Genomic DNA, 26,677 nt, shown 5'->3' with positions numbered 1-26,677 from the left:
CACATAATAACAAGGTGAAAGTTATTAAAGAATTTATAGATCACATTGAAAATATTTTTTCAGTTCTTTTCTCTCTTTCACAAAGTGTTTCATTGCGATATTTCCATACATACATATAATGTGCTTTGATCAAATTCAATCGCTCTTATACTCCCATCCCCACTTAAATTGAAAATATTCTTAAGAAAGCAGGTTGCATCAGCTAATTTATGTTCGATAGGGACTTGAGAGATAATGGCACATGTCTGGCTATAGTGGTGATTTCTCAGAGTGAAGGAGAAGGAGAAGCACTTCCATTGATGATGAGATAAATTTAGAGCTGCTCCAACCCACCCAGCCTCCTCAAGGTTGTCACTGTGTCATCAGTACTCTTACTTCCCATGTATCTGGTTGGTCCATAAAACAATATGCCTCTATGGGCATTTTTCCATTTCTGTATGAAAGAAGCCAAGTGCTACTGGAGAAAAATCACAAGCCAAGAGGCCTAGTGCCCTAACAAATTTATGACTTTCAAGTCTCAATGGGGCTATCCATTTTGTTATTTGTCCTGCATCCGCCTTTTCACCTACTGCACTCAAAGTCCATGAGATTCAAGATCCTCCCCCTCTCTTGGAAGACTGTGTCCTCAACCTTCTTGCCTCGTTCCAATAGACACACTTGCCTCCACTTCACTGGGAAAACTGAAACCACTGGAGAAACTGCCCTAGCTTCCCATACCTTTTTCTTACAAACTTACTTATATCCCTTCCCACCATGATCAGTCCTAGAGGGTGAAGTGTTTTCCCTCTGCTTCCAGGCCTTTCTCACTTGTGTGACTCAGGTCTTCCTGATCCTTGCCATCTCTTTGACCTGCTCCATCCATTGTCCTTCCAGGTAACCTCTACCCCTCCTAATTCCTTTCCCTTATGACTGCTCTATTGGAACATCCTCCTTGGACTCTGTCTCCCTCAAGTAGTTTTCCTACAGTCCCAAACTGTCTTAAAGATTAATCCACACCACCAATCTTTACTTTCTCATCCTCACTTTCTCAACTGGTCCCACTATTCTAGTATAACACTCCCTGACTCTGGATTTAAGCAGCCCTGTATTTGACTCTTGACTCCTCCACACGTAAGTTGTGAGATCTTTAGAATTCAGTTAATTTTCCTGTGCATCAGTTTCCCCATCTCTAACATGGGGATAGTAATAGTAACCAACTTTAAGATTCTTGTAACATTAAATGAGGTAATGCATTTCAAATGCTTAACAATGTTTGCACATGCCATGTGCTCAATAAATATTGACTATTGTTATTATCACTATTGCTAAAAAATAAAAGAATGAATAAAAAAAGAAAAAAAATTACTGCTAGTAGTATTTGCATTTCAATTATTACTAACATTATTATTATCAGGTACTCTGCTAAAAATTCTGAGTGAAAAACAATAGTCCAACTACACTTGTACAGCCAAGAAAAATTACTGTGCAATTTCTGTATGATGTATCTTATCTCTTGATCGAGGATCACCTTTTTTATCTTCAAACCAGTAAGGAACCAAATTACACAGCAAAATTACATACTGGTGACAAAAATAAAACAAAACAAAAAAAAACAACCCTCCCAACCCCCCCCCCCAAAAAAAACAGCTTCACTAAAGCATGTAGTTTTATTTAACAATTTATTTCTTGGGGTAAGTTCATAAATGCTCATGTCCCAACCCAGCACCGTCAGTCTTTCTTTCAGTGGAAGTACAGCCTGAGGTTCAAGTGGGAGGCACCCTTCCTTAGGTGGGTGAATCCTGCCCTACTGGGATCCCATGGTGGCCTCCTGCACACTAGCCTAATTCCTATAGATTTGACAATAAATTACATCGCAAGCAAAGAAAATGATTACTAATGTTTCTTCTACTTTTAGCTCTTCAAAATAAATTTGGCTACTAAAAATCTAATTAAAATTAGTTGACCAGCGGTTGAAGTGCCTCTTCTCATCTACTATTGATGGCAGAAAAGAACTGATGTAACATTTCTGAAGGGCCATTTGCAATCATACATCAAAATGTATCTACCAATTCAAAAATGGGCAAACGATGGAATAGATCTGTCCCTAAGGAAGATATACAAATGGCTAATAGACACATGACAAGAAGCTTAATATCATTAATCATCAAAGAAATACAAATCAAAATAAGATACCGCTCCACACCTATTAGGAGGGCATTATGAAATAACAAGTGTTTTTCCAGAATGTGGAGAAATTGGAGCACTTGTGCCTTGTTAGTAGGAGTATAAATTGTACAGCTGCTGGGGAAAACAGTTTGGGGATTCCTCAAAAAGTTAAGCATTGAATTACCATGTTATTTAGTAATTCCACTCCTAGGTATAAACCCCAAGAACTGAAAATAAGACTCAAAAATCTACTTGTACACCCATATTCACACCAATATTATTACAAAAGCCAAAAGCAAAAAAATCCAAATATCTATTAACAGATGGATAAACAAATGAGGCATACAAATGCAATGCTGTGTTATTCAGCCTTAAAAAGGAATAAAAAAATACTGATACATGCCACAGCATAGGTAAGTTTGAAAACATTGTGCTAAATGAATTAAACCAGATACATACATATTCCTATTACATGAGTTCATTTATCTGAAGCACCTAGGAGAGGCAAATTCAGAAAGACAGAAAGTAGAAGAGAGATCACTAGGCATTAGGGAAGGAGGGGTGGTACGAGCACGGGAAAGTCAATTACTCAGTGGACACAAAGCTTCCGTTTGTAGGTGGATAATGGTAATGGCTGTACAGCATCGTGAGTGTACTTCATGTCACTAAACTACATATATACTTCCAAATGGCAAAATTAGAAGGTTTTGTATAAGCCATATTCTACTGTATAGATGATATAATATATAGTACATAGTAAAATGTATTTTATATGTAAATATAATCTATAAATATGTATACATATATATGTACCTCAAGATCCATCAGTAAGTATCTAGCTATGTAAACAGTGTCTAGCACTATAATACACAAAACTATTAAGTAGGCATTAAATCCAACAAGGTAAACTTCCTAGAAAATATTTCCATGATATCATTGGTCAATGAAAAAGCAAGTTACAGAATGTTTGTAAAGTGTAATATTATTGATTTAAAATTTTTAAAATTTTATTTATATATGGAGAAAATTCTAGATAGTCTCCAAAGGTCAGTAGGCATTGTTCTCTGAATGGTAGATGTGAAGTGATCTTAAAATGACCCTCTTCATAATCTTCTGTATTAGGTGAATTTTTACAAAGAATATTTTAACCAAAGTAGTATGGTATTGTAAGCTCGTATTTATTGCTTTTTCAGACTAATGAAGGAGGGTGAGGACCTTTCTATTTGCAATTAGATGCTTTCAGTTGCCGTTTCTGGGCAAAAGTAGCACCTGTGAATGAATCAGATAGCTTTATAGCATAGAGGAGTAAATTATGTCAGACATGTAAAAAAGATAGATAGTTGTATAGGAGATGTACATACCTCGGTGAGTGGTGTTGGTTCCTTATCAGTCACAAACAGAGCTTCTATTTCAGAGCAACATTTAATAATCATGCTCTAGAAATAAAAAAGAAGCAATACAGTGAGGTTAATATTATGGGCACGATTGGTGCATATTTAATTATAAAACTATTTTCTCTTATTTTGCATAAATCAACACAGGTTCCCAAGATGACAAAGGATGAGAAATCACAATTTCTGATACAAGATGTCCACAAAATATAAGATCTGCAACTAATTATGAATAATACATTAATTTAGGTTTCGTTCTCTGTATATTCATTGCTAAAATTCATTTGTTACAGAGAATAATAGCAAAATAATTCACACCAAAATAAGGTTTTGGAAAATCACTGTTCTTTTGAGAAGAGAGCCCTGGAATGAAGAGACTCAGTTTCACAAAAAGGCTTTAAGTACAAAAGAATGACTGGTAGTTGAGAAAGAAATGGGAAGAGTGAATGAAAAAGGAGAGAGGTGTCAACACATGCAGACACCATCTACTGATGATACTGCCCATGGCTGTCACTGCACTGACACAGCTGTGTTTATGGGTGGACATCTGACCCAAGACAGACCTACCCATGGGCAGGGCTGAATCAGTCAGATTCCCCAGCATTGTGACTTCATGGGAAGAAGGATAACAGAGGAGAACTTTGGTCAGTACTGGCTGTGTGAGCTGAGAGGTCAGGTGCTGAGTTGGAGAAGTCAATCACTGGGTCACTTGCAAAACAGGTAAGAGGAGGAACAAGAGATGAGAAAGAAGTTACATCTATTGCACACCAGAGGGCAGCTATGGCTCCTGACTCTCTAGTTGCACTTTCTGTGAGCTTTTTTTTTTTAGTCCTTGGCCTCCTCCCTCCAAATCTACATTACTTGAGGGCAGTGTTTTTTTAATTTACTTACAACTAAAGGAATTATGACTATGAGATTGTCAGAGATAAGCTATGCCTACCTCACAATGTTGCTAGCATCCATTCCTGAAGGAAGCAATAATTTGTTTTTAAGGTAGTATTGACACATATAAGTACTAGCATTCAGAATATTGAAATGATAAAAAATACATTAGTTTTTAAGTTAGAACTGGGCAATGTTGGTTAAAACCTTAAAATGAAGACATAAACAATAGACTTTTACAGCCCCAAACCATGTCCTATCTAAGTTTTAATAAATGTAAGCACATGGAAAAGATCCAATTTTAGAGTTATAAAACAACAGCTAATACAATTCAATTTAACGAACATTCAATATATTATATTAGGTGCTTTTGGACACAAAGATGAAGAAACAGACCTTATCCTCACAAAATTTACAATTACTGAGAAAAATGAGTTCATGCATAACTAAATTAAATACCAAGTAGAATGTAGTCAGAACACAGGTAGTTATGACAGGTTATCAGATCCTAGAGGTGGGAGAGAGCAATTCTTGGTATGATGAATAAGAAAGAACTTCCTGGAAGAAGGTTCACATGAACTGAAAGAGTAATAGGATTTAAACCTGTAGATAAAGGGGACAGGAACAATCCAGGAGGAAAGACCCTGTGAGCAAGGAGCAGTGAGCATTCGAGGAACACAAGGAATCTAACTGTCTTTTCAGTAGGCATGTCTAAGAAGTATGGAGAGTGGTAACAAATAGGCTAGACAGTAAATTTATAATAGATCACATACTAATAAGGAATTTGGATTTTATTGTGTGGGAAATTGGGAGGAGGTAGGGATTGCCTTAAAAATGTAATTCTGATTGATGAAGATTGGGAGAACTGTGGTTCAAGGCCAGGCCAGGCAAAAAGTTAGCAAGACTACATCATTAACAGATAAGTCAAGCATGGTGGTGCATGCCTGTAACCCAGCTATTCAGAAGGCACAGATAGGAAGACTGCAGTCTGAGGCCTGCCCCAGGCAAAAACACAAGACCCTATCTTAAAAATAACTAAAGTGAAAAGGGGCTGAGGTATAGTTCAAAAGGTAGAGCACCTCTAGCAAGAATGAGGCCCTGAGTTCAAACCTTAGTACTGTCCAAAAATGTATTTATGTGTGTACTCATACATATATATTATATAATTATGTATATATTATATAAATTATATATTATATAAATTTTATATATGTATATAAAATTTTGACCACAATTTAATGGTGAATTTTCCTGGTAAGAGACAAGAGGAAGAGAAATTAGCTAGGAGGCTACTCAAACCATTTGGGCAGGAAGTGACCATGGTCTAAAAAGGATAGAGGGCAGGCAGGAGGCCCAGCACTGATCAGGGGATACCCTGATGATGGACCTTCCAGGTTCCTGGTCCACTTTACTAGGTAGAGGGGATCATACATCCACTTATCTGCTCCTGATTTATTTATATCTCTGTCTCTAATTGAGTTCTTGGCACTGGTTAATCTCTCTCTATATAAGATTTTGGTAACACCCATGGTGGGTTATTGTCATGATTTCATCAAGAACTATCAAACAAAATAACGCTGCCTATACCATTAATCATTTCATCTAACGACAGATGAAGACAGCAATGTTACCTGACAAATGTCTCCCACTGCCTGTCTCAACATTTATCAAGTAGAAATTTCACCTCAGCAACATTTTATTGCTCTGGTGTTATTTGAGGTGAACCACATAGACACACTGTGAAATTGGCTGACTAGAGGTTGGCGTTGTGAGCACCTCACATGACCTGCTGCCATGTTCATGGAGACAGAAAGCACAGAGCTCATCAATCCTAGTCAGAAAGTAGTAGGAGGCATACTGTAGTTACTGGGGGGGCAGGGAGAGCCTGGCTCAGGCTTTGCCACCTTTCCCTTAAAAGGAAAACACCTGTGATTCTAGGGGGGAATGGCTCTCTCAGTGACTTGAAGATATTAAAGCCTATTCTTACACTTAGTTGAAATCATCATCTTTCACCTGTAACATGGAAATCTTCCTGTTTTCCAACCTTTGAACTCCTACTTCCTTCTTTTCTCCTACACATACCACCATGGTTGTCTTACCAAACTGTAGGTAAATTGTGAGATGCCTTTCTAAGTAAGATGCCCTTCTAGGTGAGATACTGCCTCCACATTCTCCTACTCCCCCAATCCAACTCACCATTGCAAAGCCCTTTCCTACAGAAAAAGTTCATGCACCATTTATTCACTGAACACCTGTGGACTGCCTCCTACATGCTATGGGGTGAGAACAGGGATGAAGAAGACACAAAGAGCCTTAAGGGGGCTTGGTCCAGTGAGAGGAACAGGAGACAGACTCCTCCAGCATGGTATGGTGAGACCCGAGAAGAGGAGCTAATGCCACCCATCTCTCCAGCTCCGCCTCCCACCACATGCCCTCCCTGTTCTGCCACAACAGCTGTCTTATTGGTGTCCCCTGAATAGAAGATTCAGTTCCAAAACCTCGTATCTCATCTCTTTTGCTCTATCCTCAGTCTGAAATGAGCTTTCTCCACAGGCCTCCAACTAGAAGTTTCTCAAACAACTATTGAGGAGGCACTCCATGTCAGTTCCGGGGTTGACACTGGAGATATAAAAACAAATCCATAAGCAAAGGAATTCAGTCAAGGAACAGAAAGAGATTATTAAAGCAATACAGTAAAAGTATAGAATATTTGGGGGTATAAGGAAAAACAGCCTTTATTTCAGTCTACAGAAGCCATAAAATGCTGTCTTAACTACTTAACAAGTACATAGTCAGATTTCTCTCTCATCACACAAATAATCTATGTAAGTGAAATTTAAAAAATGATCAAGTAGAATAGTTTAATCAACAGCTCTACCATTGAGAGAAGGAATATTCCAGAACCCTCACCCTTCTATGTAGTATGAATCCAACTAATGAGAAAATAAGAAGACTGAAAATCAGAAACACTAAGTTGAACTAGATAAGAAATTGCTGAGTTAGGGCAGGAAGCAGAAAAGAAACAAAATACTCTGAGTTGGAGGGACAGTTTTGGAGTGTGAAGGAAATGAAACAGACGTTGGAGGGCTGTGGATGTTGGCAAGATACCAGAGCAAGATGGTTGGTGCTACAGTTTGGATATGGTGTAATTGTGTCCCCCGCAAAGGTTCATGTAATTGAAGGCTTGGTCCCCAGAGTGGCGGTACTGGGGACTGAAAGGCCCTGAGATCACAGGGCACCTGTTCTCATGCAACCCCTTGAATTCTCTTGAGAGGACTGTTATGAAGGAGGAAGCCTAGCTCCACCCAGGTTTCTCTCTTCTGGACTTCAGATGCGATCCTCTTCAGCTGGTGCTCTACCATCTGCCATCCACCAGGGGGTCCCTCATCAGTCATTTAAACTTCGAATCTCCAAAACAGCAAGCTAAATAAACCTCTTTTCTATATAAATAACTATGTCAGGTATTTCATTATAGTTTCAAAACAAATCTAGCAAAAACAGTTAAAAAAAAAAGATTTAAAGGAAGTTTTGCTATGCCAAGCACAGTGATGTGTATCTGTAATCCCAGCTTCTTAGGAGGCTGAAGCAGGAAGATGGAGAGTTCAAGGCCAGTCTGGGCCACCTAGCAAGCCCCTGTCTCAAAATAAAAAGGGTGAGGTATCTTATTCTGTGGCAGGACACTTGCCTAGCATGTGCAATCCTTAGTACAACAACAAAAGTTCTGTTGTGTGTTATTGAAAGATTCACCCTTGGATGTTCCTATGAGAGACTGTAAATATTCAGATTATTTTCAGTGGTTGTGAATAGAGGGCTTTGAATGCTACAGGTTGCTAAGACAGGGCCACCATATGCCTGGGATCATAATGAACAACTTCTGGGTATCCCTGGACACACTCATATAGTGATTAAGCTCTTCTATGACAGGGACCCAGTTGTACTGACTTCCAGTTGTATTGACTTCCATATGTCCTCACTTCCCCAAACCTGGAAAGTTTTGCACATAATAGTTTCTCAGAAAGAATTTGAAAATTGATGCGTGTGTTCACAATTTTATTTTTCTTTGTGCTTCCACAGTACTTTGAGATTTGAGATAGACTATATGCTAATTTTAAGTGTTCTGTACCATACAAGCATTCCAAAAATATTTGCTAAACTAACTTAGGCAACTTGGCAAATGTATTAAGTTTCTATATCTTAAAATCAGGATAATTGGCATCTTTCAGTTTTTAGTTTTTAAGCACCTGATAGACTTGAAATATACCTTGAGCTGTGAAATGACAAATTAATAGAATTCAGTCATTCTGAGACTTTGTTTTTCATTTTAGAAGGAAACACAAAGTTTTCAAGCCAGAGGTGATTGAACACCTGTTCTGTACTCCTCCTAGTTCATTTTAAATTTATATTTGTGTTCTAAAGTGTCTGGATTATTCTGGACATTAGGAAATTTGCAAAAAAAAAAAAAGAAGGAAGTGAGAAAGAATAAATGAAGGGAGTGAGAAATAACAAGATTCACTACCCCACATACAAACCAATGGCCCCTGTTTCTGGCTCTTAGAGTCAATATACACTATAATAGAGATAAATTTATCAAATTAGAGAAGTCATGAAATCCTGTCCAATTTGAGACTGGAATTGTTTTCCTCAAGTGTCCTAGTTAACTTCTAATTAGCTCCAAGCGAAGGTTGTCATGACAGCAAACTAACAAATTTAGTCAATGAGATTTATTTAATATAGCCCAGAATATAGCCTCTTCTTAAGAGCTGGTTAGTATTGTGGAAAAAAAAGAAAAATTTCTATGTTACTTTCATTTCTCAACTTTCAAATGCTGAGCTAATTTGCTTGCAAATTCACCTAGACGTTAGTATTAGTTCTATCTGGTGACCTTCTTTAACATACAAGAACTAACAACTGGAGCTTACATAAAATCCCCCACTTTGAAGCTAAAGAAACACTTTCTAAGTGAATAAAACAAATTTATAAATACAGAGGAGAACATCAAGATTGAAAGGAGTTTGTTCTACTCAAAGTTTGACCCAGTCACACGTAACCAAGTCAGGACATAAAAGCGAGCCACAAGCCTTCCTTAAGACAAGGTAGGTCCTCTGGATTCCTCCTTGACTTGCATTCAAACACCATCTCTTTATTCCCATTTATTCCTGATTTGTTAATATTCACAGTCAACCTCTTGACTCAGATATTCAGTTCATTGTGATGAATTTTACACCTGCATCTGACTACCAGGGATTTTTTGATGACTCACATTCTACTCAAAGAAACCATCTTTACATCTCACAGTAGTACTTGAGTGAAAAGATTATTGATTTTAGAGATGAGAGGAAAGTTAGTCCCTGAAAAGAGCAACTGACTGACCCTAGGTAGTAATGCCAACTGGCATAGCACACTCTGGAATCCTTACTCTATGGACATTCCTTCTCCTGTCTCAGACAATCTAAATTGGAAAAAAAAAAGATGCATTGGGAGAAAATAACCATTTTCCATATGAACTATGTAGGGGTACATTTGGGGCACTTTTAGCAAAGAATATTCTAGACTATGGCTCAAAGATAGCACTTTGATAACTTTATGACTGAAAAACTATGACTGTAAGTACTCTTCACAAAAAAAAGTGTGAAATGAAGAGAGCTGAGTTATTCTCGAAAATAGACGTGAGGACAATGTGCATTTGATAAGAGAAATGTGTGACTATATCTGTACGTAAAATTCCCAGGGTTTGAGAGAGTTCAAGCTATATGACCTATTGGAGAATTTCTTATAAGCACTCAGTATTTCAATAAGCACCATTCATGTTCTAACATCTGAATGTTACCAAAAATCTAAATCCAGGCATAGAGCACAGAAGATGTAGGTGCTGGAAAGTGGCATTGTGCAAAGGCTAAGACACTTGCCTGATACATTCTCTTGCATCCAGCTGGCTACTTTCATAATAATGAAAAACGCATTTTACTCATGGTACTGGTAAATTGAGCTGAAAATGCCAACATACATACTCTGAAAATCAGGAAAGTTGCCAGCTTTTACATTATCATTTAATAAAAGTACACAGATGAGGTAAGCGAGAAAAAAAAGAGCCATATAAATAATATTATTTAAGAATTAAAACTACCTTGTTATTGATAACCAATCAAATAGTAACCTAGCCAAAAATGACTTAAGGAAAAAGACCTACAAGATAAAAAATAAAGAAGAGATCCTAAAAGCTTTCAGAGAAGAAAATCAGGGATACAACCCAAATTGGAAGTATCTCAACCCTTCAGGAAAGCAAGAAGGGGAGGCTGAGAATCAGGCCATGACACACAGGCCACTGAGCAGCCAGGCTTCGACTGGAATGGGAGGTTGGAAGGGTTGAGAGAGAAAATAGAGACATTATGTGACTAGTATCAACCCTTGAGTAAAATAAAAATCGATGGATGGAACACATTAGAGATCTGATGTAATAAATGGGAAGTGTTAGGAATAAAAGTCAAGTCAAAGAGAACCAAACAGCTGGGCATGGCAATGAAGCCTCTGTTCCAGTTACTCAGGATGCAGAAGGAGGAGGGTCCTGCTCAAGGCCAGCCTGGGCAAAGTCACTTCAAGACCCTGTCTGAAAACAAATAAAAAAAAAGTACAAGGGCTGAAGGCATGGCTTAAGTGGTAGAATACTTGCCCAACAAGTACAAGGCCCTGATTTCAATCCCCAGCACCACAAAAAGAAAAACAATGAAACCTACAAGAAAGGATAAAAACCATAGTATACAAACCTGATAAAACTGTGAACAGTTAGAGGGTCATTATAATGTGAATATTAAATTTTGCTTTAGTTAAAATTTGGAATATAACATTTAGAAGGGAAGTAGAAAGTAACAAATTAGCTAAATTGTTGTATATAACAACAAAAAAAGCAATAGATTATCTCCTAAAATGGATGCCTCAAGAAAAATTAATTAATGATTTATGGCTATCATCTGGATGATTCAACAATATCTCATGCTTCCTTTCCTTATTCCAAGCTGGTAGTGATACTGTTAGTATAACATGTTGTCGGAGACAAGGCTCCCTTTGTGAGCCATTCTGTCTTGACCTTGCCCTGGAACATTTTGCGGTTGTTTGTCCCAACTTCTCCATCTCCAGCACAAGATGGCGCCGTCCCTGCTTCTCTTCCGGGAGTTTACCTTGCCAAAGGCGCGAACGTGTACCCTATCAGAAGTCCTATAGCAGAACCAGCCAACCAGCCTGCACCTCGTCGTACCCCTTACTCCCTCAGCACATAAATACCCCTGTGTGAACAATAAAATTTTGCAGCTTGATCAGAACTCCTGTCTTGCTGTCTCCTTTGTGTCTCTTGTCCCTTCATTCTTCCCCTTCTAGGTTCGCTACCCACGCTGATGTGTCCTGCAGGACGGGACAACATGTGACTTGTTTGGCCAGTTAAATGTTAGTGGAAATGACATGACGGAAACTTTAATGACAGTGTGTGATCTGACCCCTTTCCTCCCTTCTGCCACAGTGACTACAATGTTCCACATGATGCGTATGACACCAGTCTGGATGCTCTCAGGAACAGACATGGAGCAGGTTCCCACTTAACAATGGGGCTGACCTAAACAGCCCGGGGTGGAGAGTGACACCTTTCACAACTGATACTGCAGAGTATTTATAGGCATGGAGGCAAACAATGAAAGAAACAGCTATTCCATGATAACTATAGATGTATATCTCAAGAAAATGGATTCATAAACAAATGGAAACTTTTTAAAGACATAGTGAGAACATGTATTTTCTACTCCTACCCCATACAGGGTGAACGATTTCCACTCTACTTCCAAGAGAAGAGGGACACTTCAACTGCTTTTGGACTCTTCACTAACTTACCCCAGGAGAAAGGAGTGAATTATCTGATGGGTGAGCTTGGGAAAACACAACCAAGTATCCTAGGCTAGTTGTTGGCAATCTCTGTTTATAAGAACCCTACCTGCAGTAAGCCTGGCAGGAGGCAGAAGGGGATAGGGAAGCTCTGCAGTAACAAGTGTGTGCTATAAAACTGTGTGCCTAGGTGGGCAAGTCTGGCAAATTCAGCAGTAAAATGTTAATTAGCTCATTTGGCCACAGATCTAAAACCAAGTTTGCTAATCAGCTGTATCAGTAATGATGTTGATATTTCTATCTCCGTATATCTATCTCCTGTGCCCCATTTCTCAATAGGTTCAGAACTCCAGGGGGCAGAAGGGAAATGACCCTTTTCTCCAAAACATAAACATCAGTTGGCATAAAACCCACTGAGCCTGTGATCAAATTAATAGTATAAAGTAAGGATAATCATCCCTCCCCGAATCTGGTGAGAATGCATACGCACAAAAGTGACTCAAAGAATTTATGCTTATCTGTATTTTCTAGCTCCTCTTCACAGACTTGGGCAATAAAAATATTTAATAATAGATTTAGTGTGAAAAATAAAAGTAATTTTTTAAAGTTACAAGGCACTGTTTCTTGGAATTCAGTTATATCTGAACAATTTCCCTGGATTGGTTCTTCGCATTCACTTTCAGATTCCTGCAGTCAATACATTTGGAAGAGCTTCTGCTTTGGTGGAGGAAACAATAATTTAAATAATTATATTTAATGACATCATCATGCAATAGCAATGCCATTTTCCGTTATTTAATAACGTACTTACTTCCAGGTCTGTGTCAACTGGTTTCTCTTCCATTTCTTCTGGTTCACATATGTCTTCACTTGAATTAATTTCAGGAACTGAGGGCAATGATATTTCAGCTATCTGTGCAAGACTAGATAGTTTCTCATGAATTGAAATGACTCTAAAAACAGCAAATGCATATGAATTTTATTTGAAAAGTTAAGAAAGACATGGCTTATTTTTAGAACCAATAAGATGTGTAAAATAAGCCTTCATTTATTTAACAGTCAGATTTCTGACATCCCAAAACATCATACATTCAGTCATTTCTTAATTCAAGAAACACGAGCAAAGAGTGCAGTCTTAACTCTCATAACATTTATACAGTCAGGTCGATATATATTGCAAAGTGACAGAGGCACAGTGATTCAAAGATACACACCCAAATTTTTGCATGGGCAAGGAAAGTCTGGGTAACAAACAGGAGGTTTTGTCTGGCTGACCTGAAGGTAAGAGTATGACAGGTCGGCAAGGACTTGTAAAGGACAATCAATGACCCCACAGTACTTCAACGTGCTGGGGTGGGGTGGAGTGGGGAGAGTAGGCAGAGGGACGTATGGAAGAAAATCAAAAAAGAGGGAAAAACAAGAGTCAAAGAGGAGGCAGAGGACACAGTATTGGTGATGCTGAAGATGGAAAACTCCTGGGGCCTCGAGGGAGTGGACAGTGGATGCTGTGAAGGAGAGGTAGACCAGTGAATGAGTGGAGGCCAAAGAGAGAAGGCTTACAGTGGAAGGAGGCAATGGTTACTTCGCAGCCCTCGTTGACTGCTGCAGGAACAGCATGAGTGTGCATGCCTGTGTGTGTCTGTGTTTGCATCTAAGGAAGGGAATTGTTATGAAAAATAAGCAAATGATCCATAAGCAAGATGACGTCAACAGTGTTGTAAGAATGTCAACTCTGGTTGTCCATGGCCTCCTCATCTGTAGCGCGGTGTAATACTTGATCATTTTAAAGATGGTTCTTGGCAAAAACAAAAAATGGGTGGCCTTTATAGTATGCATTAGAAACTTTTGTCCTAAAAAGGCAATGATTAAATAAGGATTTGTTGTTAAAAGTTTGCTTGGACACTTTCTCATTAAAAAGCAATGGGTCATCTCCAATAATGCTGCAACAAAGTGCATTGGGACTTACAGGACTGAGTCACGCTTGGCTCTATCTGGCTGGGGGACCCCCAACAACCACTTAACCAACCTCTCTGACCCTGGCATTCCTTCTGATGCAAGGCTGCAGTAACGAAACCCACTTCATCTAACTCAGGGAGTTTTTGTAAGGTGGACATAACATAAATACATATATCCTTAACCATTAAAAAATCTCATAAAGAGAAGATGCTATTCTAAAACACCCTTCTTCATTCTAACATCTAGAGACAGAATTATTCTTTCTCCTCCAGAAGTGGCAAAAGGCACTTGCTTGGAATGTACACACTGGGTTTGAGCCTCAGCACCTCAAAAAAAAAAAGTAGCTAGGCATGGTGGCTTACACATCTGTAATCACAGCTACTTTGGAGGTAGAGATGAGGACTGCATTTAAGAGCAGCCTGTGCAAAGTTAGTGAGACTCCATCTCAACAACTAGGCCATGCATGGTTCATATCTATAATCCCAGCTATATAGGAGGCATAAGGTAGGAGGATCATGGTCCAAGAATGACCCGGTGCAAAAAAGCATAAGACCCTATCTGAAAAATAACTAAAGCAAAAAAAGGATGGGGGTGAGGCTCAAGTGGTAGAGCACCTGCCTAGAAAGCATGAGGGCCTGAGTTCAATTCAAACAAAACATAAGGAAACATGCTGAAAACTGTTAAACAACATGGGTTGGGGGACAGTGGAGAGGATGTGTGGTGGGCGGGGGGCGGTCACACTGATTTAAGCACAATGAATGCACAGGCAAAAATTCCTGAGGCCAATGAACAGACACCTAAACAACAGAAGAAAAGAATGAAAAGCAGGTCATGCTAAGGGGAGGGCACTAACAGGAGGGGAAGGGTAAAAGAAAGAAGTAAAGGAGGTGAATATGGATGATGTACTTTCTATATAAGAATAAATATAGAATTTTTATACCTGTTTAAGAAGAAGTCTAAAGTAGAAAGGAGAAAATGGAGCAGATGAACCAATTTGGAATACAAAACATATACATGGAAATGTCTTAATGAACCTTTCCGTATAGATATCTTAAATAAAAATGTGGAAAACAAGAAGGTGAAACAGGTTCTATCTGGGGAGTTGGTGCCAGTGGGAGGAGGCGGATATAAGGAAAGGATATAGGAGGGCAAATATGGTGAAAATATTATGTACTCATGTACGGAAATGGAAAAATGAAAGCTGTAGAAACTATTCTAAGAATGGGGGAAGGGATAAAGGAAAATTATGGAGGGGTGAATTCAACTATAATATATTGTAAGAACTTTTGTAAATGTCACAATGTACCTCCAGTACAATAATAATATAGTTTAAAATGTTTTAACTAAAAAAAAATTATAACTCCACTAAAAAACCCAATTCTGCCAAAAATTATATATATATGTATGTACATATATATATATTCTTACAGACGCACACACACATATTTGCTTTCTTTCATACTTGGGATCGTAGGAAAGACAAATTATTCCTTGACATTGAGCTGCAGATTGTTCATGAATGCCAAACTGTAAAGTCCAGGGTAAATGGGTCAGTCTGGCCCTGTGAACAGCACTCTGAGACCAGAAAAAGCCAGCTGGGCATTTGAGGAAAAAAATTTCCAAATCTGTTGCTCAGCTGTGTACGTATCTGACTTGTGCTTATGTTTTCTGCTATTTGCTTAAAAAGAAAAAAAAGATCAACATCAGGTAACCCTAATCCAGTCCTTGTGACCTCACCTGCCTGACATCTTGCCCTGGCATCTCTCCTCACCACCTTTCACCACCTTTCTCCCTCATACTTTTCATCTCCCCAAAAGGTCAATGCCTGGTCCAGCCTTTTGGCCTCCCACCTTGGCAACACCAGTAAGCATCCACCATTCTGCCTGGGCTGAACCAGCTCCCCACCAGCTTCTGCTCTCTTTGACACCTGGGTCCTCTTATACCCAGTCTGCCAGGACCTGGAAGGCAGGACCCAGCTGGAAGTAGGAATATGAATGACAGGAAATTTAAAGGTTGAGATAGTCATCTTGGCAGAGAACTACATCTATGTCACAGCAACATAACTACCACTTAGAGCTACCAGAAACCCTTATGTGAGTTTACTGAGAACATTGTCTTTTCTCTCTGTTGATGTTAAGAAAACACCAAGAATTAAAAACAATGTTTTTCTTTATGAGAACTCAAATGAGATGAGTGAGCAGAAAATAAAAGGAGAATCTTCCCTGACCTGCTTTCTCTAAGCAAATTTACTTTGCCTTCACAAGGATAAGCAAGCACTGATTTTGACTCTCATTGAACACCAGGAATGCCAGCTTGAGTGAATGAAAGTCCATTTTCACAGGGCCACCAGAGGACAGATCAGATGGAAGACTATCAGGCACCATCCTCTGTGATGCCCTCAGTGGAAGGGGCTTGTCCCTATTTTTTGTAATTCTACTATTGATCACAAACACACCAAAATAAAGAATAAGTTAGAAATTTAAAATTCTAATCAAAGCCAGGCACCAGTGGCTCACTCTTATAATCCTAGCTACTTGGGAAGCTGAGATTGAGAAGATCATGGTTCAAAACCAGCCTGGACAAATAGTTCACAAGCCCCCTTCTCCCAAATAACCAGAGCAAAATGAAATCTAACCTATCAGTTTGATGAATTTCTACTTTGCTTATATTATAAGTATTTTTATTATTTGGTTCTGAAAAAATTCTGCAATGTTTCTGGATTTACAAGGCAAGGAAGAGTTGAGAACGACACTTTTTGTTGTTGATATTTGAGATAGTCTTGCTATACAGGCCAGACTGGCCTCCAGTGGATGATCCATCTTTACTTGCCTGTTTAGAGGAAGCCAGAGAGAGCCAACAAATATGTTGCCACCAGTGGATTGTTTAGTGTCTGAAATCTTTAAGGGTTTCAAATTATACGCATACAACAATATAACCTATAAGAAAAATAAAAGCATATAAAACATGACATCAAAATTATAGTTTGCCTCAAACAATTTGGCATTATTCTTCAAAGTATTATCACTGTGCTTTAAAAAGTTTTCCTTTAGAAAAGAAAAATTAAACTTTTTTGCCTAATTCACTTTCAAGAGAAACGATGTGAACAAGAGCTATGCAAAGGTAGCCCTGGTGGTACAGGCTGAGGCAGGTGGATGGAGAATTCAAGGCCAACCTAGGCTACAGAGTGAGTTCAAGGCCAGCCTGAGCTACATAACTCGATTCTGTCTCAAAAACCCCCAACTATTTGGCAATAATGTGTGTTTTGAGATGTGTGTGTGTTGGCTATGGAGCCCAAGCTGGCCTGAAACTCACGATCCTCCTGCCTCTGCCTCCACAGTGCTGTGACAGGCTGCCCACCACAACTGGCTAAAATATTTTTTGCAGTGACAGTTTTTTAATTATATTATTGTTGTACTGGGGGTACACTGTGACATTTACAAAAGTACTTACAATATATCTTAGTTAAATTCACCCCCTCCATCATTCTCCTCCCCCCCTCCCCCCCAACTCAGAAAAGTTTCATCAGGTCTCTTATTCCATTTTCATACATGAGTACGTAGTATTTCTACCATATTCACCCTCCTACACCTTTTCCTTATATCCTCCTCCCCCCACAGTGGTACCAACCACTGTAAGACAGGACCTGTTTTACCTTCCTGTCCTCCATTTTTTTAAAGACATTTTTGTTTGTTTAAGATAGCTATACAGAGAATTTCATTAAGACATTTCTATATATATATGTATTGTATCCTGAATTGGTTCATCTCCTCCACTTTTCTCCTTTCTACTTTAGTCTTGAGTTCAACAGGGTTAAAAATTCTATATTCATTCTGGTATGGAAAGTGCATACCCATATTCACCTTCCTTTTTTTTTTTTTGAAGCTTTGTCCCTGGTAGGCCAGGGGCTGCATTTAATGAAGTAGCTGGTGACTGAAGGGGTTCGTTCACTCTCACATTCTCAGTTCATGTGTTGATTCACCAAGTTTTCACTGTGGGCCTATGAGGTGCTTGTAGGGTTCTCAGTGCTGGGAAAGAAGGGTGAGGCCGTTGGACACTTCTGAGAGCTGAGAGGTATTCAGATGCCTGGCCCTGGTCTAGCATAGCTGAAGTCCCATACAGTTCAGGAGGTACAAGGTTAAAATGGCACATCTGGGATGGCCTCCTGCTGGCAGAGGTCCAAGGTAATTCAGGGCATCATGCAGCAAAACAACGCCCCATATTCACCTTCTTAACTTCCTTCATTTACCCTCTCCCTCACATTAGCGTCCTTTCTTTAGTGTGATGTATTTTTCATTCATGTCCTTTGTTGTTTAGGTGTCTGCTCATTGTTCAGTGGGATTTTTGCCTTGGTATTTTACCTGTGCATGCATTGTGCTTAAGTCAATGTAACCCCCCTCCACTGCACTTCCTCACCCTTTTCCCCCTATCGCATGTTGTTTAACAGTTTTCAGCATGTTTCCTTGAGTCTTATTCCTACACAGATGTGATGTATATCATTAGCCATCTTTTTCCTTCTTTTTCCATTGTGTATAGATACCACATTTTCTTAATTCATATGTCAGTGGTGGGGCATCTTGGCTGTTTCCATAGCTTGGCTACTGTGAATAGTGCTGCAATAAACATGGGTGTGCAGGTGCTTTTGTTATAGCCTGACACACATTCCTTGGGGTATATCCCTAAGAGTGGAATTGCTAGTCTTATGGCAGTTCTATTTTTAGAACACACATTCCTTGGGGTATATCCCTAAGAGTGGAATTGCTAGTCTTATGGTAGTTCTATTTTTAGCTTTTTGAGGAGCCTACATACTGCTTTTCATGTGGTTGTACTAATTTACATTCCCACCAACAGTGTAATAAGAGTTCCTTTTCCCCCATATCCTCACCAACATCTGTGTTTGTGTTCTTGATGATAGCCATTCTAACAGGAGTGACGTGGAATCTTAATGTGGTTTTGATTTGCTTTTCCTTTATGGCCAGGGATATTGAGCATTTTTTCATGTGTTTTTGGTCATTTGAAACTTCTTCCTTTGAAATATCTCTGTTCAGTTCATTTGCCCATTTCTTCACTGGGTCATTGATTTTGCGGGGGAGAGAGTTTAGTTTTTATGAGTTCCCTGAATATTCTGGTTATTAATCCCTTGTCAGATTATAGTTGGCAAAGATTTTCTGTCATTCTATGGGATGTCTCTCCTATCTGGTGACCATTCCTTTTGTTGTGCAGAAGCATTTTAGTTTCATGTAGTCCAATTTGTCAATCCTTTCTCTTAGTTGCTGAGCCATTGGAGTTATATTTAGGAAACTATTACCTACACCTGTAAGTTCGAGTGTATTCCCTGCTCTTTCCTGTACTAGCTTCAAAGTTTCAGGTCTTATATTAAGGTCCTTAATCCACTTTGAGTTGATTATTTAAAAAATTTTTTTATTATTCATTTATTCACATGTGCGTACATTGTTTGGGTCATTTCTCCCTCCTGCCCTCCTCCTCACCCTCTCCCCCACTCCCCCCCCCCTCACTTCCAAGAAGACCTGTTCTGCCCTTATCTCTAATTTTGTTGAAAAGAACACATAAGCATAATAAGGAAGACAAAGCGTTTTTGCTAGTTGAGTTAAGGGCAGCTATACAGAAAGATTCCTAGCACTGTTTTCATGTACAAATGTGTTACAACCCAAGTTGATTCATCTCTAACTGATCTTTACACTGGTTCCTGATCCTCTTCTCATGTTAACCTCTGTTGCTTTAAGGTTTGAGTTGATATTTGAACAGGATGACAGACATGGATCTAGTTTCAGTTTTCTACATGCCGATATCCAGTTTTCCCAGCAACATTTGTTGAAGAGGCTGTCTTTTCTCCATTGTATGTTTTGTGATCTTTTGTCAAAAATCAGGTGGGCGTAGCTGTGTGGATTCATGTCTGGGTCTTGTATTCTGTTCCACTGGTCTACATTTTGTGCCACTAACATGTTTCTGCATGCAATTACATTTAAATTTCAGCATTTGAAGGCCCTCTGCAGCAAGCACTAAACATACACCCGGTGCACATCCAACTTTGTTTTTTGTTACTTCCCAATATGTACCTTTTCCATCAATGGTCCTACCCTCGTATGCATTCACTCCTGCTGCTCCCTTCCTCTCCATTTATCCAACCCACACAGTATTCCAGCTTTGATGATTCATTCTCTAGAATTTCCCTGCTGCTCAGATTATGACAATTTTTAAGAGTCAGCCCCATACAACACCAATTTACAGTCATGCCTTCATAGAATCTGAGATTCTTAGAACCTTAGGGATGATTTGGTCTAATTCATTCATTTTAAATATAAGAAAGCTGAAGCTCAGAGTTGGCCTTCAAAACTAAATAGGTACATGCATTTATCTCTGCTTCCTCACAAATTAAACTAAAGCAGAAGTAAAGGGAATTTTTTTTTGAGGGGGGGAGAGGACTAGGACTTGAATTTAGGGCCTTGAGCTTGCTAGGCAGGTGCTCTACTGCTTGAGCCACACCTCCAGCCCTTTTGCCTTTGGTTATCTTTGATATAGGGTCTTACTTTATGCCTGTGTGGCCTGGACCATGATCTTCCTATTTGTGCTTCAATAATAGGTATGCCCAACTGTGTCCAGTCATTGAGATGGGGACTTGTGGCCTTTTTGCCCAGGCTGAACTTGAACCGCAATTCTCCCCATCTCTGCTGAATAGCTAATATTAGAGGCATGAGCCACTTCACCAGCAAGGGATTTTTTTTTAAGGCATAAAACCACACAGACAGAAAGAAGAGGTGAAACAGATAAGATGTTTGGAGCAACAGTTTGGAGACAAAAAGCACTTGGGAAACTCAAGCAGAGAACAGCTATGTCCTAAGTACTTTCAGAGGGGTTTCCAACAAGTACAACCTAGAAACCTGAAAAGGCTCCAGACCTGGAGGCTCAGGCACCTTAAAGCAGGACTGGTGGGACAGAAAAGGGATCATTAGACACCCCCTGCCAATCCTTAACTGAGCTCTTGGAGCCAGGAAACTCTCCCTTCCCTTGCCACCTCTTTGGATCAACCTTCTATTTTGGTCTCTGCTAATGTTAAATCATAGACTAGGCTCAGGGACATTAGGCTGTGCAAAAACATTGCAATGAACGCATTCTGAGTGAGAGATATCCTCTTACACCACAAGAGTCTCAGAAAATCCTTTCTGAAGAAATTGACGAGTTCAGCATCCTCCGATTATAAATCAATAATCCTGGTCCAATATGCTTTCTGTGCCCTGCTCTAAACATGAATAGACAGACAGACAAGAGTCCACTAGGAAAGAAGCAAAAGGCAGAAGCCAAAGCTAACAAAAAAAAGGAACTTGGAGAGTCAAATACAACAGAGAGTCAACAAAAAATGACACCTTCAAGGGAAGAGCAATATTGTGAAATAAAAACACAGTGCCATCAAAATGGAACACAGAGCAAGTAAGAGCTCTTAAAAATTAAAAAAATAAAATGTCAACAACATTTGAAAAAAAAAAATTTCAAAAATAATGTTGAATCTATCACTCCAAAATAAAACCTAGGTTCAAAGGCAAGGGTGACAGGAGAGGAAAGATGAGAAAAGGAAATACTCAGTACAATAGGTTCAGTATCTAAAAAGCAGAAATTCAAGAAGATACAGAGACAATCAGAGAGGAATGTATCACAGGAAAAAAAAAACTCTGTGAACTAAAAAATGTTGTTTTTCAGATTGGAAAAGGCATCCTAAATACCTAGCACAATAGGTTAAAAGACAACACCAAGTCACATATGGAATTTCAGTTCACAGGGAACAGAAGAAAGATCCCAGAGTTTCCAGAGTCACAAAGACCAGGACCAGTAGTGTGGATATACCCAAAGAAAATGAAATCACTGTATCAAAGAGATGACGGCACCCTTAAGCTTATCTTATAGTGCTAGTCTCCATAGCCAAGACATGGAATCAACCATGTATAGTTGCACTACACTCTAAGTGGGTTACAAATACTGATATTGCCATGTACTTAAACTTTTTTATTTTGTTTTTACATTTTACTTTTTCTATCCTTCCTCTTCCATACGCTTCTGCAAAGAATTTTTTTCCCTAGTGGTAAAGAAGAGATACAGTTTTCAAAAATACTGAGAAAGACCAGGCCCAGTGACTCACATTTAGCAACTTGGAAGGCAATGATCCAGCAGGTTGCAGTTGAGGCCAGTTTGGGCAAAAAGTTAGCAAAACCACATCTCAACCAACAAGCCACACATGGTGTCATGTACCTGTTATCCCAGCTACACAGGAAGATTTAGATTGAAGATCACAGTCCAGGCTGGCCCCAGGCAAGAATGTGAAACCCACATGAAAAATAACTAAAGCAAAAAAAGCACTGGAGTGTGGCTCAAGTGGCAGAGTGCCTGCCTAGCAAGGTCCTGACTTCAAACCCCAATACTTCCAAAAAAGAAAGGAAAACAAAACAAAACCACTGAGAAATACTGTTGAGTTTGCTTTACATGTACAATTCCTTGTAGCCCAGGAATGAGTGAAAGAAGAGCCCTTCTTCCACTACATGGAGTTGATTCCTGACTTTCTCGTCTTTGTATCTTAATCACCTAACAAAATGCCTGCCATATAGTATGCACTTCCTAAGTGTTTCATTAATCAGAAAGGAGATCAGTTTTATGTATATGTGTGTGTGTTAAAGAAATCAGTACTAGCCATCACAAGATTTAGGTTCTCATCCTTATTTTTGTCAATAAAGAATTGTGGCACTGGTAAAGTCACTTTACCAACTTTGCTTCCTCATCTATAATATGAAAACATTAAACAGATGTCTTCGGGTTTTTTTGGTTCTGAAATTTGACTTGGGTAGTCAGGGCAGGTTTCTGATGGAACCAATTATATCAGCTAGCAGTGGGAGAAACATCTTCAGAGCTTTAAGGCACTTTGGAAGTACTAGACTTGAGCAGTGCTCCTTAAACCCCAGGTTCAGTGGGTCTGGGGTAGGACCTGACCTTCTACATTTCTAATGAGCTTCCAAAGGCACCAATATCCCTCTCCTAACCACACTTTTTAAGCAGTAATGGCCAAGGACTATCAGATGTCCATCTCTGCCTCAACCAGAAGACTTGGTCTTCCTCAGCTCCCAGAAGCTGAAGAATTTGGGGAATCATTTGCAGGACCAAGCTTTTGCTAATTATCTGGACAATGAGATTAGAATCCAGAGCCCCTGAGAGGGAAGTCCTGGGCAACAACAGAAGCCCTGAATATAGCACTCTTGACAACTGGGTTGATGACAGTAGGACCCCTAACTTCCCTTAGTATCCTGCTGGCACTGAGTTTTTCTTGAATGTACAGGCTGCTTGTTTGGGACCCTGAAATAGAGCCTAGCTCTTATTCAGCACATTAAGACTTCCAGAAAGGAGGTGGCTCCACATCTCTTGCTCCCAGACTGGCTGGATTCCTGCACTGAATAAACATGCCCAGGAGCCATTTCAGTTCTATCCATTTCCCTTGCCAGATAGAGTGGCTTTGCAGTGTTTTGCTTGATCAAACTTCCTGTGCTTGGTCATGTTTGTTTGCCTGAGTCTTCTGTGGCCTCAGGACACCATGCTTTAGAGTGCCTAGCTGCATGTAACAAAACATCCTTTGAAGCGTTGCTGCAGCAGACCTCTAAATTAGGCCTTACATGCCTGAAGGGAGGGCCAGCTGAGGATTCCTTACAGCCCTCACCCCTACTAGCTCTGCTCAAGTCAGAAACATAATTCAAAGCTCATTCTGACCCACAAATAGAAACACTGGATGCTAAAAAAGACCAGGAAGATGAGGCAGATAAAACTCAGGCTCTAAGGTATACTCTTGAGACAAATTTGGACCATGAGACTTTTGCTTTGGTTATATCTTTTTATGGATGAGCTGTGGTTATATGTCTCTTCGACTTAACTCAGCCATTCTTCACAGCTGTCTGGAAAGCCAGTGCCTGAGAGCTTTCCTAGAATGATCGACCTTGGCAGTTCCTTTGGTGTCTGTCCATACAAGATGTTGCGATTGTTCAAGAGACACTTACATTGTTAATGAAGTTCCAAAGAACAACTTCTTATGTGGTTCTCCTATATTCTACTAGTAGTAAATTTTTCAAATATCATAATCTGATTTCAATTTCCTACACTTAAGAAATCAAGCTTTTCCAAGTTATAAACTCAACTCCAAAGTATCATGTGCAAATTTATCCTTCTGAATTATAAAAACAATTTTTTAATCAAAATCCCCAATGGCAAGATATTGACTCTGCTGCCACTAGCACCCCTGGCTCCTGTTGGCAATTCTGTTTCAGTATTGTAGGTAAACTGAAATGGATCAACTAGGTAATCTGGTGATGTGAATATACTCTGGCTTGCAGTGATCCTTTTATCCTCTGGAAAGTGTAACGCACTCATTCAGATAGTAATTTTCATCGCCATCCTTCCCACAGGCTCAGAGAACCTGCAGCCATAATCTGAGGACTCAATATGGCAGCCCACTTAGGCATGCAAACTGTAGAGTCAGCTCCAATCTGACTCCTTGCCCACTAGCATTTCTCCATCCTGGGTCTCAGTCTTCATCTATAAGACAGGGATAGTGGTTTCACTTACCTCGTAGAGTATCTGCAAAGGTAATTTGTGAAGGTAATATAAGTGAAGTGCCTGGACCACAACGACTTCTGTTTTAGCTCACAGGTTTTATGAGCTTCAGCTAGTTTCAACACTGAGTTCTATACTAAAGTCCTAAAATGATGAGTATATCCACACACAAATACACCAATATTTACATCAACAAAGACATTTCAATGTCACCTTCCAAGAAGACAGAATTTGGGGTCTGAAAATATCTAGTCTATCAGGGTAAATGTTTCTTGACTTTTTTTGACTGAGCTTTATAACAACAACAAATAGGTCTTTTATCTTTTAACATACTCATTGTTAAAGAGGGAAAAATGTACCCAAAGTAAGAAATAGGAAAAAATGTGTGTTTTGCATGTTTTCTTGTGGCTTGAGAAAATCATTCAGCTTAAATCAAAATTTGTTGTTTGGCACTGTGTTTCTAATATCCTATCTAACACCAGTTCATGAACCTTGTTAACTGTCAGACAGGATTGTTTATAGACAAAACCTTGTTATTCTAATTAGGCCACAGATGTAGTCTTAGCAGTTGCTTCTTAGATGTTGGCTTGTTATTGTTGTTTTCTAAAAGAAGCACAAGGTTATCATAACTCAATCTGCCCCTTGCATTAACTGATGTGGATATGATGCTTCTATGACTTTATGAAATGAACTTTGTACTTTCTTCCTTAGTTTTTTAAACTAGTTGCTTAGGTAACTATTCTATTTCCCCAATTCTTCCCACATGAATATACGCTTTTATCTGTTGGCTTTCATGCCAGCAAGTAGATTGTGACATATTATGAAGATCAACCTACCTAAGAAATTTTGTTTTTAACAATATATATCATGGAGCAAAATGTTAAGAAAACACTGTTCCTACTATATGAGATTTATTCTGATATTTCTTGTGTTTCATTTCTTTTTAGAAAATGCTACTTGAACCCACTATATTTATTCAACTCATCTATTAGTATTTCTGGAACCACAGTTTGAAAACTATTGTGGTAAACTACCCTGAAAAATAGATTATTTATTAATACCCTGATAGATTCATTATTTTTAAGTGGATATGCACTATTTGGCAAGGGTTTGACTGGGGAGGGTGGAGTACTGGCAGTTTTCTACATCAATGGGTTCCATATTTTCAGATTCAACAGAAAATATTTGAAAAAACTGCATCTGTATTGAACATGTATAGACTTTTTCTGATCATTATTCCCTAAACAATACAGTATAGCAACTATTTACATAACTACTACATTGTGAATGTAATAGTTAAATCATCATGTATGATTTAAAGTACACAGGCAGATGTGTATAGGTTATCTGCAAATAGCACACCATGTTGTACAAGGAACTTGAGCATCCATGGATTTTTATATTCTTAGGAAATGCCAGATACCGTAAATCCTCCTCAGATACGGAGAGATGACTATACTTTAAAAGGTGGGAAACAGCTTCAAATGTTTCTGGGAGTAATATGGTAAAGTTTTTCTTTTCATCTGAATAGAAAGAGCTGAATAATTGGTGAAGAGTTAGTAGTGGGTTTTCAGCCTAAGGAAGTAGGATGAAGGGGCCAATATGAGAAGCAGTGCTGGAGAACAGAGAGGCAGGCCAAGAGGTTTCATGATTTGACAGGGGTCACATGAGTCAAGGAGTTGCAAAAACTACCAGAGGCACAGCTAGAGGGGACAACACTCAAGCACGAAGAAGTGCAAGAGCAGACCAATACAACTGGTGGAGTGGCTCAAGTAGAAGGAGCACCTGCCTAGCAAGTGTGAGGCCCTGAGTTTTAAACTCCAGTGCTGCCCAAAAAATAGAGTACA

At 39.1% G+C, this 26,677-nt stretch overlaps 1 protein-coding gene across 1 annotated transcript in view; it reads right to left on the bottom strand.

Moving 5' to 3' along the window:
* LOC141425820 (cilia- and flagella-associated protein 54-like) overlaps positions 1-13,243 on the bottom strand; it is a 35,272-nt gene extending 22,029 nt beyond the window's left edge. The window contains exons 1-2 of the mRNA XM_074084171.1: positions 13,093-13,243; positions 3,507-3,581 (exon numbers count right to left, since the gene is read on the bottom strand). Of these exons, the coding sequence (XP_073940272.1) occupies positions 3,507-3,581; positions 13,093-13,125 (108 nt within the window). The 5' untranslated portion in view covers positions 13,126-13,243. The remainder of the gene's footprint in view (positions 1-3,506; positions 3,582-13,092) is intronic.
* Positions 13,244-26,677: the final 13,434 nt, after the last annotated feature.

Source organism: Castor canadensis, chromosome 8, assembly GCF_047511655.1.
Source record: "Castor canadensis chromosome 8, mCasCan1.hap1v2, whole genome shotgun sequence".
Classification (NCBI taxonomy): domain Eukaryota; kingdom Metazoa; phylum Chordata; class Mammalia; order Rodentia; family Castoridae; genus Castor; species Castor canadensis.
The sequence above is the reverse complement of the archived record's forward strand: the minus strand, read 5'-3'. Positions and strand labels throughout refer to the sequence as shown.